Genomic DNA, 19540 nt, shown 5'->3' with positions numbered 1-19540 from the left:
CCCACCCCGTTGGTTCCCCCAGCTCCCTGTTCATTCCCCTGCCCTATGTGATTGCCTGCTATCTCCACCCAGTGCTGAGACGCGACCCTCCTTCCTCAAGCATGGCAGAGCCCCTCCGTCTCAATGGGGTGGGATGTGGGGGTTGCACCTTGGCAGTAGGGGTGTGTCCTGTCTCCCCATTAAACTGCAGGCTGCCTTGTCCTCTTCTGCTTCTTTTGGCAGCAAACGGTAGCCCAATGTGTCAGGCAGCAGCTGGGGAGACCTGTGCTCCATTCCCCGACTTTACTGTGGATTTCCTGGGTGAGCTGTGGTCTGTCTGTCTGTGCCTTAGATAAGAGCATTGCCCAGTTCACAGGGGTGTAGCGAGGCTTGAAAGATTGAGAGGTACTATAGATCCTGCTTAAATACCTAAGATAGCTGGGCAAGACAGGAGTCATGCTGGGGACTGGAGTAAATTGTGGTGGAGAGGGGTACTCCTCTCTGAGCATGGCACTGGGAAGACAGAGGGAAGAGGTTGGGGTATTGTGGCTTGAGGGGAAAGGGGGTTCTGCAGTGCACCGAGTGCGACACGGAGGAGAGCACAAGTCACGTAGTCTAATGCACCATGGAGGGAAAAGGCCAACGAGCTGCTTTTTGCTTCCAGTATCCCGTCAGCCTGAGTGATCGGCGACAGGCTTGGGGAGTGTCAGACCCACGCCCCTTCCAGGTGGGATGGCTCTGAGGGTGGAGCTGTCGGGACGAGCATCCACTCTGGCTGTCCAGAGAAAGGAGCTCTTGCTCCATCTCGAGCAATGGCAGAAAGATACCTCCTGCTTATGCAGAGAGAAGGCGAAGCTGCGGCTTCAGGGGGAAGATTGATTTAATGGGGCACCGCATCTGCATGCCTTTTAATGAGCGGCTTCCTGGAATTGCTGTCAGACTCGGCCCTGTCGCATGATAAGTCTGTGGACTTTTATGGGGGCCAGGGTTAATCCAGTGCTTCATTAATAGGAAATTACTGTCTGTTTACTCTGGGCGTTGGCTGACTCCTTCACGCTGGCATCCAAGGTTTTATGCGCTGACAGTTCCCAGTGACGGTTTCTCCCTAAATCCCATCTCGAAGGAAGGAAAGGTTCTCCGGCATCCGGCGCGGCTGCGCTGGGTATCAAGACAGACAGGCCTGCGGGGTTAACTGTTTCTTCTTTGTTGTGTCAGCTCTCAGAGCATCTTCCTCCCTCGCTCCCGCCTCTGCACATCACCCATGTGAATGCACACGCGTGTGCATCGCTTTGAGAAATTAATGATTGAGCACAAACACTGTGGTCCTGGCGGTTGAGAGCCGCGGCTGAGGTCCAGGCGTGAAACACCTTCTTGGGCCAAGACTTCTCAGTAGCAGAGCCGCTTCGGCAAAATAGCTAAGTGCAGACAATGGGCTCTTCCCTTCTCAAGTGATCTGTCTGCAGGGTTGGAGCCGTTTGTGAAAGAGGAATGAAAGGAGAGCTGTTGGCTTTTTCTTTTTAGCAAAACAAACCTCCTGTCTCTGCCCCAATTGTCACAATATCTCTACGCTTAAATTTGCACTTAGATCTTTTAGGATGTTCTTTTAACCCAGACTTGTCTAGGGGGAGTGGGTAAAAAGCCATGGGCACAAGGGATTCAATTCTTTATTAAGCAGATAGAGATGAGTTGTCATAGAGAACTGTTGTCCTGCATCAGGAATGCAAAGTCGGCTGGCCTGAAATCAGCACTGGCTTCGTGCACCCTCAAAAGTTGCTCTGGCTGTTGATCTCTTCATAGCAGGTTTTCCAGAACGAAGACTGAACTATTCTTTGGGAAGAGCATGATACAGAGAATTGAGCACTCATGACTCTTGTGGGCAGAGGTAGATCTAGGGTCTGCTGTGCTGCCCCTTGACACCAGGTCACAAAAATGAGGTGGGAAGGAGACTGGCACAATGAGTTGCAGTGGTTTCTAGGTGTAAGGAGTTTCAGGACACCGAAATGGGGCACGGATTTGTCATGAGTGGGGGCTGGTTTGAGGTGGAGAAACTCTGGATCAGAGATGGGTTAAAATGCATGCAGGTTGTGCCAGGAGGATATTCTTGTAGGGACTTGGCTTCATTTCTCAGCTCTGTCATAGCCTCTCCCTGTACATCTCACTTCATTTAGGCCTCAGTTTCCCCATGTGAAAATGGGGCGGTCATGATGGTCAATTCATGGAAGCTCCACACCTCACAAAGAGTTACTGGCCTGGGCAGCTGTGTAACTATGGAGGCAGTTGTATATAATATATAGTTCACTGTAAAGCCCTTGATACCACAAGGCGTCCTGATTAAAACATGCATTCTGCGGGAATAGCAGGCACACGTTAGCTGCCTAAAAAACTGGCTTGCTGACCAATCTCAAAACCGTTGGTTAATGGAGGGGATACCAGCACGTGTTCCCATTTCAACTCATCCCAAAGGACTTGCTCTTAGCCAATATTTTTCTCTGAGGTAGATGACGATATGAAATCTTAGCTGATTGAGTTTACACATGACTCCAAGAATGATGTGATATGGCAGCAAATAAGGGCTGGGTGGGGAGCAGGGGGAAGGGGAGGGTGGTTACTCTTACAGAGCTGTCTGTGCCAATCTGACAAAATGTTTAATACAGTGAAGCGCAAAGTAATACATCAGGAGCAAAGAACAGTGGCTACCCTTACTGGTCCTTTAGGAAACGGTGTCCTGAGAAGAGAAGGGCTTGAGGTGGTTATCAGTGATAACCCTTAACATGAGCTGCCTCTGTGTTGCTGTGACTAAAAGAGACAGGGGTGATTTTTGGATGTATATGAAGGGAAGTATCCAGTAGAGGTAGGGAAATGCAACATAGGGCTGCAGGGAGCATCTGGGCCTTGGAGTCTAGCCACATTGAGTCCTCACCCGTAGCTACAGGAAGCAATATCCAAAGCACCAAGAACATGCCACAGGCTGGAGCTGGTGAGATGGGGTGCTGCCAATGCCTTACATTAACGAGGAAATCATTTTTTTTTTCCAGAGGATATATTAACAATTTTGTCTCTGCACACAGAATTGATGAGACTGGGATAAGAATTTGGGGTCCAGTTCTGGGGTCTGCACCTTGAGAAGAAGAGGGGCTACTGGAGGGAGTTCAGTTGGGGGTTACAAAAATGACTCCTGGCCCGAGCAATGCCAACCCATTCAGCATATCAACCCAAAGGTTAAGAGGGGACTTGGTCCCTGAGTACAGGTGCTTTCACACAGAAGAAAGATCTGCTTATGAGTGGAGGGCCCTTCAGACAACAGCACGGCAAGACCCTGTGCCTGGAAGTAGAAGTTAGACAAATGCAGCCTTGAAATAAGACAGTCCCCTTGCAGTGAGGATAATTAAGCATCAGAACAACTTACCGGGAGAGGTTGTGCACTTGCCATTGCTTCGAGTCTTGAAGAGGAGAGTTTGAAAGACATGCTTTAATCCATCTTTTGGGGAGAGCCTCTGTGACCTGAGTGTACATGAGGTCAAGCGGTACACTCTGTATGGTCACAGAGATGCCCTCTGGCCTTAGAGCCTATGAATAAGGATGAAAGCTGCTTTCGCCTGCTGTGCTGGATCCTGGATGGACTGAGTCACGTCTCTGATCCTTCACTGAGGTGGTCTGATTTGCCTCTCCTGAGGTGGAAGGCAAGGTAGATTTATACTTTACAGACTATCCAAAGTAGATTTTTTTTACATGCGCGCGCGCGCGCACACACGCGCGCGCACACACACACACACACACACACACACTATATCTGTCTGTCTGTTTATCTATAGAAGGTAAGGTAGGTTTGCACCTCATAGACCAAGGGGGTCAAATATACAGCTCGCAGGCTGCATCCAGCCCCAGGGCTGCCCCGTTGACCAAAATGCTGCTTCAGACCAGCCCTGCGCAGTGCTCAGCACAGGTGCCTCCCACAGTGTTCTCCGAGGCCAGGTCCTGGGCTGTGCCTCCCACTGCGCTCTCGTGGGCCAGTGTCCCAGCCTGGCCCCAGGCAGATATTGTGTGCTCTGGATCAAGCATACAGGCAAAGGGGTTTGTGGGCCTGTTCTGGCCTGTGGATCAGCTCCACACCCCTCATCTGGCCCCGCAGGCGTGCTCAGTTTGACGCCCTTGTTACAGACCAGCTAAAACATGGGTCTATAACAATATATGTGTGTATATATACACATGTGCGTGCATACGTACACTCACACGTGTGTATATATGTGCACATATATACACATGCATGTGTGCAGATATATATATATATACACACACACATGCACTTTGGTTGGTCTGTAAGGTGCAAACCTATGCTGTCTTCTCCTTGACTTCAGCATAACACAGCTAACACCATCTCCTGAAGTGGTCCCTTGCTTCTGAGGCTGGGGAGAGAAAGGATCGGGGTGTCAATCAGGGACGTTTAAAACTCCGCTTTGAGTCTCCCAGGCTCCTGTGTGATGTCAGTGCCCCCTCGGTGAAATGGGTAGAGCGCTGCTTCACTTTCCGTGAGATAGCGAGGATAAAATGGAGTAAAGGTTGGGAGGTGCACAGATAAACAGGGCCAGACACGTGCCTGGGAGGGACAGATAAGGCTTTTGGATTTTTCCTAGCAATCATTCTCTGCAAATCTGCACTCCTGCTGCAGTAAAGATCCCGTTCCTTTGGGCCGCTGTCCTGTTGCCAGTTCTCAGGTGAGGGAATGAGAAATCGCGGTGGGAAAGTTGCACACTGGAATTTGTCTCCGTGGTATTTGTTGTCAGTCTGGGGCTGCCCACGCTCTCCCCCCACCCACTGCCACGGAGGCTCTTGGGAGTTGGCCTTTTACTGAAAGCAAGGGGAGCTTGTGTGGGAGCTGCCCATTCTCTCCCACCCCCTCAGGGCTTTGACATTTCATCCTAGCAACACTGCTGTGCCGCACCAATAATTGGATGCTGCTCAGAGTTAAACCGTTAATCAAACGTGCAGGTTTCTGGTCTGGAATCTGTTTATGTGCCATTTGTGCTACAACCAAGATTAAAAGCTTCGCTCGCACAAATAAATCCCTTCTCAATGGAACGCCGGTAACTGATTTGGGCTTTGGATCTGCTTTGCTGGAAAATGGCATCTGTTTCTTGCTGCAGGCTTCTTAGTTGCTCCCCAAATACTCTCTCCTCGGGCTTGAATATGTGCACCCTAGTCCTTGTACTCTTCTGTGTGTGTATTCACAGGCTTGCCTTCTCACCCCTGCACTTCCTTGTGCATGCGCTCACTTTAGCATTGTACACACTTGCCCATGTGTTCTTGTGCATGCCCCTCTAACTGATGTGCATACGAGCTCGTGCTGTTGTGCATTTTTGGCATGTGTGCACACTTGCCTGCATGGTCTCTTGTCTGCATTCAGAGTCGTGTGCTTGCTTCTGACCTGCACGTGTGCATGTAAGCCTTCGTGCTCTCACCTGCTTGTCCCTGCTCTTATACGCTGTTGCTTGAAAGTTCCTATTTCCGCATCCGTTTCCACTTAGTATGTTCTCACATATGCTGCTGTTGAGAGTCCAGTTAAAATACATAAACCATCCAACCCACAAGTGTCTTCCCAAATGACCTGGTTTTTAACTACTGGCTCTGAGGTTCAGTTATGAATCAAAGTACTCTTTGGGGCATAGGATGGAAGATAATTTATTTTACTTACAGTTTTGGCAGACATAAAAAGAAGCAGCACTGGCTTTTCGGCCATAAATGACCTCCTTCACGTTGCTTTGGTTGAAGCCACTTTGCTTCTTTTTTTTGAATCTGCCAGAGGTTTAAGTGAAATGAATAGACTAATCTTCCTTCTCTTGCTCATGTAGCATTTTGGTTCCCCAAAAAAAGCTCTTAAAATGTGAACTGTTCTGAAATGTTCCCAGGCCTGATTCACAGAGTAGAATCTCCTCTGGTCCTGGGACTGGTTTTGTTCGGTATCTTCATCAACAGCCTGGAAGATGGGATGGATGCACCCTCAGCAAGTTTGCAGATGATACCAAGCTGACGGATGTAGTAGACAGGCTGGAGGGTAGGGCTAGGATTGAGAGACTTAGACAAATTGGAGGATTGGGCCAAATTAAATCTTATGAGGTTCAATAGGGAGAAGTGCAAAGTTCTGCACTTAGGACGAAACAATCCCATGCACCAGTACAGGCTGGAGACGAGTGTGGATAAGCAGCAGCTCTGCAGAAAAGGGCCTGGGGGTGACAGTGGACAATAAACTGAATGAGCCAGCAGTGTGTCCTTGTTGCCAAGAAGGCTAAGGGCATCCTGGGCTGCATTGGTAGGAGTGTTGCCAGCAGATAAAGGGAACTAATTCTTGCCCTCTATTGATCACCGGTGAGGGCACAACTGGAGTCCTGTGTCCAGTTTTGAGCCCCCACTACAGAAAGGATGTGGACAAGTTGGAGAGAGTCCAGCAGAGTGCAACAAAAATAGTTAGAGGACTGGGGGACATGACTGATGAGGAGAGGCCGAGGGAACTGGACTTATGTAGTCTGGAGAAGAAACGGCTGAGGTGGGGATTTAGTAGCAGCCTTCAACTCCCTGCTGGGGGATTGCAAAGAGGATGGAGCTGAACTGTTTTCAGTGGTGGCAGATGAAATGACAAGGTGCAATGGGCTCAAGTTGCAGCAAGGAAAATTTAAGTTAGATATTAGGAAAAACTTCCAAACTAGGGGGGTAGCGAAACATGTGAACAGTCTTCCCAGAGAGGTGGTAGAGTCTCCATCCCTGGAAGTTTTTAAGACTCAGGTAGACAAAGTCTTGGCTAGGATGATGTATTTGGGGCTGGTCCTGTTTTGAGCAGGGGGTGGCCTAGATGTGACCTCGCGAGGTCCCTTCCACCCTCATTTTCTATGTTTCTGTGATTCATGTGGAAAGCAACTAGGAGGAACTGTAAGAATAAATAGGGGTTTGGTGGGGCTAGAGCTCATGGAACAGTTTCCATCAAAGAATTTTTGCAGGAAAGAGACAGTCTCCTGAAAATGAAAATTTGTTGTTGGGTGGGAAGAGATGAATCCTTTTTCCTTGAAAAACTTTCCTTGGGGGAAAAAAAATGGAATCAACACACACTGTTGGGTTTTGACAACCGGTGTTGGTTGGGGCTCGAGCAAAAATTCTGTTTCAGTTTGTACAAATAGAAAAAGGAAACTTGGCATGTTTTTTTTTTTTTAACAAAACCTTGAAAAAGTTTGACAAATACATCCTTGTTTTTTTTTTTCGCGGAGAAAAGAAAATCCATTTCCTGAGCAGCGTGAATTTTTGTGCTTATGTGGAAAGGCGTTGAGGCTAAGATGACACCACGATAATGGTTTCCTTAAAGAACCTTTGTCTGTCTGTAATGCTACCATCTCACTCAGGCCGAGGGCTTAGAAAAGTTGTGTTTCAGCAAGTGCACTCCAATCATGCTCTAATGAGAGATAATCGGGGAAATTAGCGGAAAGACCAGAAACTCCTGTTCCTCTCATGTGTTGTGTATTGTTTTTGTGTGACCTGGCACTAATCTAAGAGCTAGGGGCAATTAGGAAGAGGATTAACATGTACTTATTATATGATATAGTGACAATTTTGTTGCAGTTTGCAACGTTATATTGCTGTCACCTTGCGATCTTGGAGTGCGTTGCAGATATTAAGTCTCTTGTCTGCCCCTGTGAAATAAATAAGGATTAGACTAACTTGACAGCTGGGGCATGCAGACACCGAGAGATGAAGTGATTTCCTGGGCCATGCAGGGAGTTGCTGGCAGTGTTGGAGATACAAATAGGGGTCCTCAAGCTCCTGCTCTGATGGTTAAAGCCCAGGGCTGGTCTGACCCCGCTGACTCTGTCAGCATCTGAAGGAGGGAAGGTAGACTTGAAGGATCAAACCTGAGCTGAGTTGGAGAAGTTTCAGGCCATTTCACTGCAGGCTTTTCAAAAGTGGTTTTACACTGCAGGGTTTACCCCTTTCTCTGGCTACTCTGCCCTTGACCACACCACAGGTCCTAGCTGTGATTTCTTCTCTTGCTGCCAGTCTGACTAGTGCAGCACGGTCCCTATGTTCCCCTTGGTAGGTGATTTCATTGATGTGATGACTTGCAGAGCATTTAGGATTTTTTTGCTGGACTCTTGTGAAGGTTTTATTAATATGAAAGCCTCTACCTTGCTGCCCGGAGGAACACCTGCTGCTGGAAGGTGGCTGCAAATGTCAGGAGGCATTTCAGTTTTGGAAGAGTCACTGAGATCTCCCTCCACATCCTGCCCCGAGGTTGAGTAAAGACCATGTTTCTAGAGTCGGACGTGGCTGGAAGCTCTATCTCCAACGAGCTGCTGATGTCATTATCAGCATATTGGAAACGGCAAAACATTTGACATGGTGTCAAGATATTGGTGTCAAGCTCAGGTCAACAGGTGCTCCATGCCCTCTCAGCTGGGAGGGAGCCAGCTCTTTTCTCCTCTTCTATTGACTTGAAGCCATTCGTCCTTCTCCTCCCTTCTAGTGTCTCCCAATCTTTTTTTCTTCACGGGGCTGACTGACCGGCCTGATGCATGTTGGCATCTGAAGCAGGCAGGGCTTTGCCTGAGACCCTGACACTGCAAACTTTTGCTGTGCTTTAATGAAAAGAATTTCTGAGTACTGGAGAAATATCCCAAGACCTTAAGGGGATTTTTTTTTTTTTTTTTTTTTTCAAATTAAGGATGGCATTTTAAAGTGCGTCAGTCACAGCTGGAAAGCAGAGTGTAAGGGTGCTGGTACTGGAAACAGGGCAAACTTGGAGCAGTGCCAGGGCTAGATGGGCATCGCTCACAAAATGGCACAATACACAGGTGTGTCCCACTGCAGGGCATCGCCGGGGAGGTACCACCTGGGCTGCTGTGCCCTGCGGTGGCAGCGAGTTAACTGCTGGGGGACTGACAGTCATGAGCTATTTCCCCGTGACATCCTAGTGGCTCTGTGGGGTGACCTCAGGGCAGCGCGGTGAAGTCAGCCAGCTGGGCCTTGCGTTGTCCCTTTACTGTGCAAGTTAGGGGGAGCTTGTCCTTGCTAGGAGGCTGTACCTCCTCCTCCCACCCCATCCAACGTGCACACATTCTCGCAATCAAGGCAAAGCCGAAGGGGTATGAGCTGGTTTCTGGTTCTGTTGCTGTCCTTAATTGGCCTTCATTATCATTGTATTTGCACGTGCAGCCAGCTCCATGAAGCAGATTGAGCGACACAGCTCTGCTTTCTCCCTACCCCCTCGTCCTTGATGAGCTCCTTGAATGAAATAAGCTGTAATACCTCTGTAAGTGTGTCTACACTAACCCTCTTGCAGGTATTTGAGATATGGGGCAGGTGTCTTGTAGGTCATGCCAGCCAGACTTGTAGGTGCGAATGAGGCTAAGTGACATGACTGAGGTTGCAAAAGAAGTATGTAGCAGAGGAGATTCTTGAGCCAGGGTCTCCTATGGCTCAACTTGGCACCTTAAGCCCACTGAGTCGTACTTTCCTTCCTGCCCAATACACAAAGGTATTGAGGCCTATCTAACCCTAATTAGATAGCTGTGAAATGATTTATGCATGCACAGAGGGGGGTGTATGTGTGTGTGCGCGCACCAAGTTAGCAAGTAATAGGGAGAGTCTGATTCTGCTTTGGCTATTCCTGGAGGAGGTTTGAAGGAAAAGCCCAGTGAAAGCTGAAGATTGTGGAAATGAGGAGAGGCAGTTGAAAGGACCCATAAAAGTGAGACTTGTCAGGTTTGCAGTAATCCGGTGCCTCCAGAATTATTTTCTCCCTGCAGTTTTCTCTGGAAGGCGTCAAGTCAAAATAAAGAGATAAAAAAAACAAAAACCCAAAAAACCTGCAGGAGGGGGAGGAAAAAATCCATTTGATGTCTCAGCCGAATAGGTGTTTATCTCCAGCATCACCTCCCCATGGATATTGCCACCTCCAGCGCTAGTGGAGTGACCCTTCCTGCAGCGGGGTCTGCACCGCCGTGTTATAGAGAGTAAGAGGTCCTTTTATCCCACTGGCCCCTGGGAAAGCAAGATACCACCAGCCTGTCTCTCACCTCGGATGCATTTAGTCCTGGCAACCCGCAGTGCAAATATTGTGAGGACAGTGCAAGGAGAGGAAGCACGGTGTAACTGTAAGTTGTCAGCAGAGGTGAGCAGAGCTCCAGTGGAGCTGGTATCTGGCTTCAGTATCCAGCTGCTTCACAAGAAGGTGTGAGAAACCCTGTAGTTATGAAATGACCAACCCCTGGGGGATCTTCCTTCCTGACTCGCATCCTGTGGAGACTAGCTGGTGCGCTGAAGCTTGAAGATACTTTCTACCCCATCCAAAATGACTGGCGTGCATCTGTCCCTGCTGGGATGATTCTGGATGTCCATGCCTGCATCTGATCCTTCCCTTGAAGCCCTGCTGTGCTTTTGGCTGCACTGAGGCCTGGTGGCAGCAAGTTCCACAGTTGGGGAGGAACATCTATTTCCTAAATTGACTGATTTCTTTCTTTTTTTTTTGGTTTCATTGAATGTCGTGATTGCTGGCTGGGTTGTAATTTGGTTCCCCGCCCCCTACTCCTACTCTCCCTTTCTCTCCTGCTTTAGCACCCAGCAGTAGCCAACTGGAATGGTATTCGGATCCTTTCCTTCTTGCCAATTCCATTTAAATCCCAACTTCTCCGCAGATGGAAATGTGCAAAGGGGAAATGACTTGCTGTATCTGTCGAAAGAATGAAAAGGCCTTTTTAAGTTGTTTGGTGATGTTTCCTGACAAGTTTGGGGGTTTTTTTCCCCGGAATTCCTCAGTATTCTGCAGCTGTGACATTTGTTTTTTTCAGTTGCAAAGCTCTCTGGAGCTTTGTCTGAGTGGCACTTTCTCCCCTGTCATCAGACTTCCTCTGGTGACATACTAGAAACCGTCTAAACCAAAGCTGCCTCCAAGGCCCCTCTTGGCATGAAAGCTGCCTCCTTGATTTCAGGGATAAGATTGAAGCTGCTGAAAAGTTTGAGAGAGAGTGCTTGTTTCGAAGTGGTTCTGTCACTCCTGGTCTTGGGTAAGTATTTTTTCATCAGGAGGGACAGGATCTGTCGCGGGTTCTTGGAGAGCGGTGTGGTGAAGAGGGGTTTCAGCACCATGGACAGAAGCAGGGATGCAGGAGACTCGTTTCATGCCTGGTCCCGCGGAAGAGGCGCGTGGCCACGCTTCAGTTCATGGTGAGCCGAAGTAAACTACGTCCGAGGAGGTTTACTTTAATGCACCAGAAAGACTTTTAAAGAGTCCAGAAAACCTTCCGTGCAAGCAGTCACGCCGTTGCAACGCAAGAAGGGGCAAAAAATGTGGCATCTGCAAAGGCCCCAAGGCGCTCTGCCTTGCTGTAGACATTTGCTTCAACGTGGGAGTCATGCTTGGTTTGGAGGGAGCTTTCCGGGCAGAAGTAATTTTGGTGCCAGGGAAAGAAACAGCAGTACAAGGGTTGTACCTGGTCCTCAGGAATGTCCTTGGCAGGATGGGCAACGGGATCAGTGTTGAATAGTGATGCACTGTGAGATCCTTTGAAGGGTGCTTTAGGAAGTGTGAGGAGCTAAGCAGATAAGGCCAGGCTCAGGATCTCCCTGCTTGGCTGCTCCCCTGCCCCCTCTGCCAGCAAGTGAACACTGCAATAAATGAATTGGTTGTTGAAATGGAGCACTGCTCAATTCACAAAAGTTATGGAGGGGGCCTTGAGTATAATGAGGTTGAGAACCACAGGTGTAGCAGATCCATCCTGGTGTTCTGGATGTCTTCAGCACCACAGATGGCAGCAGAAGTGGAGAGAAGGTGCTGTGGCTAAAGAGCTTATTCTGTCCTTTAGATTTTACTGCGATGAGTAACAAATTCCCTATAAAAGTCTCCAAATGTCACAAAGCTGCTACAAGAGAAACGGGAGGGAGAGCGTTACTTTGTGCAATAAAAGGCATCTCATTAAATATGCACAAGTCATTTCAGACACGGTCGCTGCCTCCAAGAAGTAAACCTTGCTTAATTCTGCCGGGTGTTTAGACACTTTTCTTTCCTTGAGACAATTTGGGAAGCAGCCAGGACCGTCTTGATTCATTTAGTCGTCCTGAATTTTCAAAGCTAAACATGCAAAAATGCTCACAGCTAAAATTACTCATTCTTTCCGCGCAGAGGCGAGCCAATGACCTACCAGATCTCGATCCACCAGCTTACGCATCAGTTCATTTACCCCCTACAGTGGGTTATGAAACAGATTTTTCCAGCTGACCCACCTCTGCGTCATGTTCCTGTGGTCATTAGATTAATACCGCCTAAGACAGCATGTACGCTCTGTTCTGTAAAGAGCTGCATGGTTACCAGTGTTGCCTGTAGTCTTGGAAGTGCTTTGGCCCAGTAGACAGAACCTGTTCGCGCAGGACATGAAGGTGGCTTCTTTGGGAATCTGCTTCTCTCACTGAGGAAGTATGTTTGATTTCTCTAGGAGATCTGGAAAACTCGTCTGTGGATACAGAGCTTAGTGTAGCCGTTTCTCATATGCATTCTTGCTGCGTCTTGCTCGATGGTGGGGAGGAAGCAACAGAATAATTCTTTTGGACTCTTTTGCTGCAGAAGGAAAGGCTCTGTCTTCTCTGCTGGAAGCCTGTCTTGTACTTGGATGGGTGCCCCGTTAGTAGAAGCACATGCAATTCTCTGACAAATATCCCATATCACCCCAGAAGCATGGTGACAAGTAAAGCTCAGTGGAAGGCATGTTTCTCAGCTTTAAACTGCGGGCACTTGGGAGATGAGGAAGATTCGCACCCTTTACAGCGTCAGGGAAGTGAAAAATTGTGGGAGAATGGCTAGCTTTTCAGACAGGCAAAATTCCTTCCCAGCAAAGGGAGGTGGGTAGCACTTGTTACCTTTTCATACTTGGAGAAAACTTTGGAGGAGGGGAGGAAGGTGGGCTGTAGGCGTAAGGAAGCTCTCTTCCCTCTGCCCTGCATTTCTCTTCACTTCTCTTGCCTGGCCCACCGAGTCTGATGCTGGTGGAAAAGGATCCTCCTGTCATGCTCTCAGAGGCACTTTGGAAGTACCTGGATGAGCCGGATGGTGCATGAGGAGTGGGTAAGAGGGCAGGAGCTTGCTTAGTCCTGTCATTTGGTAAACTCCTGAGGCTCCTTCCATGCCTGCCAGCTATTCTTTGGGCTTGTGCTCGCAATCAAAGCCTTGAGAAGCTGCTCTTAGCCAGGGATAATGTGTTAGGTGAATGCAGCATCCCTCTGTGCTCCATGTTCTAGGTAATTACAGCCCCGCCGATCTCGAAGCAGAGCTCAGCAGGTGCCTTGTATTTATTATTTAGCTTTGCTATTAACTCCAGGCTGGGGATGCAGAGACAGCTGCTTCCCTGAAACTGCTGCACTTGGCCTTTTCTCCAACGGAGGATGGCTTTGGGCCGGGTGCTGTGAAGGTGGCCTCGAGGTCAGCGTGACTTTTGCCCAGCTCGCTGTCAGTATTTATGCAGTTAGATCGGTGCACTGATCCATTCGGTGCCTCAGCACTGCTGCACTCCTTGGAGACGTAGAAGGAGATTCGCTCCTGTGGGTTAACAACACCGGGACGCTTCTTGCAAGATGGAGAAAACATTTAACTCTGGCATCCTGCCCAAATTACAGTGTGGCACTTTCTCAGTGCCTCTGATAGGACATGTGCTCTTCTGCCTTTATCCAAATGAAGATATATGCTATTAAGCTACTTTCAGGTTCTTCCCCAGAGACGGCTGCACGTTAGCGGCAGCGTGTTTGCTCTGAGTATTGGGCTCATCTGAGTCTCTGGGAAAAACACCCCTCTTGTTGAGGTGCTTTTGGGGACAGACCGGAGGGCTGCTATTGAGGACGAGCTGCTGGGAGAGCAAGTACGGTGATGGGGGAGTTAGTCTCAGGCTATCAACTCCATCTTGCCACTTCGTCCATTATAAGTGTCAGGTCAGCACCTCACCGGAGGATTTGCTTTTGCTCTTCTCATCATCTTATGAGTGCTGGCTATTGTTGCGTCCCTGACAAGCCCCATCTGCTTCTACGTTAGCACTCTTGATCTCTTACATTTCATTTAACAAATGCTGACAAGTATGGAATTTTCTCTTGGACTGAATCACACAACAATGTGCTGCCATTTCCTATGGGTCTCCTTTACAAATGCCACTGACAGGCGGCGATATTAAGGCGAGGGATCAAGGCGAGAAGCGGGCCCGAAGCAGAGGGGAGAGAGAGAGAACAGCTGGTGGCAGGGGGGAGTGGGTGGGGATTCAGGTGACATGTTCAAGATGACAGTGCAGCAAAGGAGCTTCCAATACTTCTGCTAGTTTCCGGTACAAATACCTTTTGATTGGTTGCTCTTTTGAACAAACAGGCAGCTGAAGTGTCAGCGGCTGGCAGACTGCAGCAGGGCTGTAGTGGAGAAAACAGCAGGGATGAGCAACTGCCAAGTTTCTCCATTGCATCTCAGGCAGAAAAGGTATTTAGAGTTTCCTTCTCGGTTTCTGTATCTTTCTGGTCATCTCTTTTAGGCTGTCTTGGTCAGGCAAAAGGAGCCCGCGGGGAGGGAGGGAGAGTGGTTATGTCTGGCATCCTGTTGTAGGGACTTTGTTAGCACAGGTCCGGTGGTTAATCGCAGTGCACAAGGTGGTGGTGGGGGGCTCACTCCTGGCATTGTGCATCTGAGCCATTACAACAGCAGCAGTGGTGCACAGGGAGTGCCTGCAAACTGCACGGTGGCTCTGTGGGCAGCTTTCAGTCCGACCCCGAGAAGGCCCTGAGTCTCCTTGGAGTCGGCGGGCATCACGGGTCCTCCCTGTTTCTCAGGATCTGGCCCCCTCTCTTTCATTTCTCTTCCGAATCGATTGGAGAGACGGTATGTTCCTGTGTGTCTGTAGTGTGGAGAGAGTGTGAGCAAACTACTTCCACAGGTCTGGCTGTAATACCAGAGTGAGTAAATTTGACTTGATCCTGCTGTTTTGTCAATAACCTGGAAAGTTTTGAAATAACTGCTTCAAAGCGCTCAAATGATATGTTGTTCTACGAATTGAATCTGCTGCTGCAAACACTTCTAAGTAACCAATTTTCCATACACTTAACATTTTTGGGCTTGCTGTTTTACTGCTGTTGCTTTGCCGCTGTTACAGACAAGCCAAACGGTCCGAGAGGTGCAATTTCCAAAAGTAACTAGGGATTTGAGAGGGTGCCTTTTGAAAGGGCCCTGATTTTTCCAAAGCTGACCACCTCCTGAGTCGGGTCCTTTCATAGGGTCTCCCATTGGGCATTCGCATGCTGGGGCACCTTGGCCAGCAAATTTGTGCTCCCAGTATTCAGATATGGTATTTTCCTACATACAGCGTGCCCTGGAATAAGATACGCATCTTCTGTTTGAAAGGCAGAACGAATTAAAAAATAGACCTTTCCTTGTAGTGCAGAACTGAGTAGCAGCAGCTAGGGAGCAGAGCCTGCTCATTGCTCCTCTCCCTCTGAACTGCAGGCAGAGTTGCTTTCTCTTTTGCTGGCACAAGTGCAAGTGGCAGCAACGGCTATTACTGTATTTTCTCAGTTATAATGCACATTCCAATTTTCAGCAGCTCGTTTTGGGGGAAATGGTGCACGTGTTGTACATAAGAAAATGCGGTGCATGGGTTTGAAAGGAAGGGAGTGCAAGAAAGTAGGATGTCACGGTGATTGGGATGAATGTCTGAGGTCCAGGGGTTGGTTCTGTCCTCTGCCCCAGATTTCCTGCCTAGTGCTGGCCAAGATGCTTAAGATGCATCTACACTTGGGTCCCCAGTGTGTCCTGGCAGGGATGCACTTGCTTGCTGGTGGTGAAGCCAGTCTGGGGACATTCCCGATGGCTGTTTTCAGAGTTGACTGTTGTGGAGATGTCCCTGGAGTGGCCTTGGCACCATGTTCCTAGGTTTGAAGCAGGGAAGGAAGAGGGCACGGCTGGGGTGTGTTGAGAGACATCCCTGCTGGGGACACAGTGAAGACGTACCCAGAGGGGAACTGAGGCAGAAGAAACTCCTGGTGAAAAGCAGCCGTCCCTTTCAAAGGCGTGTTGTGTGGTGAGACTGTCAGATAACGGGGGCTCAGAGACTGCGTAGAGGCACCTCAGCATCCACTCCAGGGATTGAAAGTAATGTTTTTCCTCTGACCGACCTCTCCGTAATGTCAGAGGCGTTTGAGTAGTTTTTTGCCTCTGTAAGGGCGTCCAGATTTGGTCCTGTGTCTCTAGATGAACAAACAATGTTGAGTGTATTTCCCAGCAGGCTGGAGAAGGGATAGACAAGGTAATGGATGAAATATTCAGCGTCAGTGTTTAAGGGCATTCCTGCCTGTGGAGATGATTTTATCAACTTAAGGCACAACAGTTTTGCTGCTGATTGAAAATTTCCTCTCCATGCTGCTGTTCGTGATACCACTGGAAAACATCTCTGTGCCAAGGCTTTGGTCGCTCCAGGAGGAGTCATTTGGTCTGACATCCCTCCTCTTCCAGCTGTGCCCTTCCCTCGGTAAATGCTACTCCACCACTTCGGGTGACTGAGCAATGTGGCGGGGTGCACCGCGTGGACGCGGGGCCTAGCCCTACTGTGAGCTCAGAGAAATGCTTTTCAGTTCAAGTGACAAACGTCTGTGCATCTGGAGCTGAGCAACAAATCTAACCCTCTGCTTGCAGGTTAGATTTGACGTCGTAATTGCAGCTCTCTGCAGCATGTGGATCAGTGACAGCAGCGTCGGCCATGCTGAAGATTAGCGTGGGAAACCTTTATCATCTATTCCAGGGGTCGGCAGCGTTTTTGGGCAAAGTGCCCGAATCACCCAGAACCTCGACTTGTAAGATGTTGGTGCGCCAGGGGCAGATGGCAGGGGAGCTGGTAGGGCCTGATCCTTGTTGTGGCAGCGTAACCTCAGTCCCTTTTCTGAGGCATGTGTGCCAAGCAGAATGGTTTCACGTGTCATGCTGTGGCATGCGTGTTGGGGGTTGCCTACCCCTGATCTATTTAATAGCAGCCTTCAACTCTCTGAAGGGTTGTTTCAAAAAGGATGGAGCTGGACGGTTGTCAGTGGTGGCAGATGACAGGACAAGGAGCAATGGACTCAAGTTGCAGCAAGGGAAACTGAGGTTGGATATTAGGGAGAACTTTCTTATTAGGAGGGTAGTAAAGCACTGGAACAGGTTACCCAGAGAGGTGGTGGAGTCCCCATCCTTGGAGGTTTTTAAGACCCAGGTAGATAAAACCTTGCCTGGGTTGATTTAGTTGTGGATGGTCCTTCTTTGAGCAGGATCTTGGTGTAGATCAGAATTTCTCAGCCTGTGGGTCATGACCCAAAAGTGGGTCTCAAGAATATATGGAAAAGTTGTGAACAAATTTAAAAAGAGATTCTCCTTTAAAGGAGAAAAATGTGGGATACTGTGGCTTTTCCCTTGTGGCCTGGCAGAGGTCCAGCCTGCAAGGGGCTTCTTGGGGGGGCCCTCCATGACCGACCCACCCACCCCCTGTCCCACACACTGGGGGGCTGGGGCCTGGGGGCAGCAGGTCAGGAGTGAGGGGCACTGGGTCAGGACTGGCCTGCTAGCACACGTGCACAAGGTGCCGTGTACGTTTCCACCTAAGAAAAAGGTTGTGTATAACAGAGATCAGCAGGCCTAGGAGGGCTTAGATCCCGGTGCTACATCAGGTGATGTACGGAAATGATTGCCCCTTGCTGTATTGCTGTTTCGTGCCAATCCAGCGATTCCCCAGCCCTTGGCAAAAGTCCCTTTTCTGCTCACTCTCAGCCCCTGTGATCCTCATCTGATCCTTCAGCTGCCTCCCTGGGTAGAAAACAAGCTGCTGTTAATTGGGTACTAGCCCATAGATCAGCAGAAGAGCCCCGGGATGAATTATGACAGATAACGAATACATCTGACCCTGCTGACCTGACTACCCCAGCAAAGGCAGGGGGTGAACCCAGAGCTTTGCTTCCAGGACAGGGCGTTCCTGCCCTGGTGTCTTTATCACCTGGCTCTGTCTTTTTTCTAGCATTTTAAACACTTAGAGAAGCAAATGCTTATGCGTCAGAGTAAGCCTGTATTTTCTGATCCTGGCATATTAGTTAGGGTGCCCAGTTGTGTACTTCAGCTGCTCAAATTGCCAGGTAGGAACCAGTATGAGCATTTAGGTATCTAAGTGCCTTTCCAGCTAGCAGTGATAATAATAAGGCATAGTGCTTCCCACCCCCCAACCCCAAGTCATTCCCCCTATTGCTTTGCCTTTAATGGTGGTGTTGGATTTCAAAGAGCACCTGAGAGTTGACCCATTGCAGGAGTAAAGATGGGCAGCTTGGTGGCTTAGGGCTGCAGGGTTATGCAGAGGAGAAAAATGGATCTACAAGGGGCGGGGTCTACAAGGGATGGTCCCCGGCATTGGGATTAGAGCTGTGTGAATGACTGCTTTGCTTCCGGTCAGCAGCTAAAAAGATGCACACCCTGTCTCCCTCTCTCTCCCTGATAAACTCAGGGTGATAAACTTTCTGTCCACGCAGTTGGGCCCAACTGAAGCTGGGATGTGTCCGTGGGATGGCTGGACCCTCTGGCTGCTGTTGCTAACCCCCCTGCTGCTTTCCTCTTTGCAGAGTTATGTCATGCCCAGACCACCACAGGGCTCCATGAGGATTTATAGAAGATGCCCCGGGTCTTGGCGCCTCTGGTGCTCCTTCTGGTGTGGCTGATGAAGATCGCTGCCAGCCCCCACTCCCTGAGGATCGGTGAGTGAGAAACCCCTGCTCACCCTTGGTTTAACATCCCCTCACCCCCTCCACCACCCTCCCCTTCCAGCGCTGGGAGGTGCTTTCACTCCCAGTGAAAATAAAAGGCCCAGTTGCACTTGATTTACTCCACACCTGGATAAATGCAGTTAGGCACAAGCTGAAACACATGAGCTAGTCCCTCTGAAATCCCTGGGGAAAGGCATATGTGGGTACCTTGCTCAGCACAGGTCTGGTTTACCCAGATATTGAACTGTCCCTCTCTCCATATCAAGGCAGTGGTTTTGTCTGCGTGGTCTCTGTACCTACCTCAGATTTAGCTCTCTGCTAGGTGACATCCTTACAGGGGCATAAATTGCATGCAGCTTATGGTGAGTATACTTATTTGTATTGTTTTCATCATGTTCATGACACCTTATGGGGATCTTTTGAATATACGTTTGCAGGGGGGTGAGGGGAGAGGAAACATGGAATGAGTTTTTCCCGTGGCAGATTGTTCCTGTAAGCTCTATACAAAAAAAAAAAAAAGAAGGTTTTTCAGCAGCATTATTCAATTTTTGTTTTTTGTCCTAATGTTGACGTGAGCAAGAAATAGTAAAACCCAAGTTGAATGCAGTTTAGCAGCACTACAGCACTGTTAGTATCTCTGAGATGCTTAGCTTATGAGGGATCCACATTTATTCAGCCTTGGCTGTGTTCATTAAAAAGGGGGTTGAGAAGCTGGACCATCACATTATATTGCTGCCCATGTGGGAAAAGAAATGCATGTGTGCGACTCCCATAATGAGACTCACCTTGTTATGCTGACACT

At 49.0% G+C, this 19540-nt stretch overlaps 1 protein-coding gene across 1 annotated transcript in view; it reads left to right on the top strand.

Moving 5' to 3' along the window:
- Nucleotides 1-19540, top strand: part of GRIK4 (glutamate ionotropic receptor kainate type subunit 4) — a 236848-nt gene that overhangs the window by 9385 nt on the left and 207923 nt on the right. Inside the window, 1 exon segment of the mRNA XM_019510059.1 lies at nucleotides 18598-18729. Coding sequence (XP_019365604.1) covers nucleotides 18648-18729 — 82 coding nt within the window. The 5' untranslated portion in view covers nucleotides 18598-18647.

The sequence above is a fragment of the Gavialis gangeticus genome, unplaced genomic scaffold (assembly GCF_001723915.1).
Source record: "Gavialis gangeticus isolate Ggan-Ray unplaced genomic scaffold, GavGan_comp1, whole genome shotgun sequence".
Lineage (NCBI taxonomy): Eukaryota > Metazoa > Chordata > Crocodylia > Gavialidae > Gavialis > Gavialis gangeticus.
The sequence above is the reverse complement of the archived record's forward strand: the minus strand, read 5'-3'. Positions and strand labels throughout refer to the sequence as shown.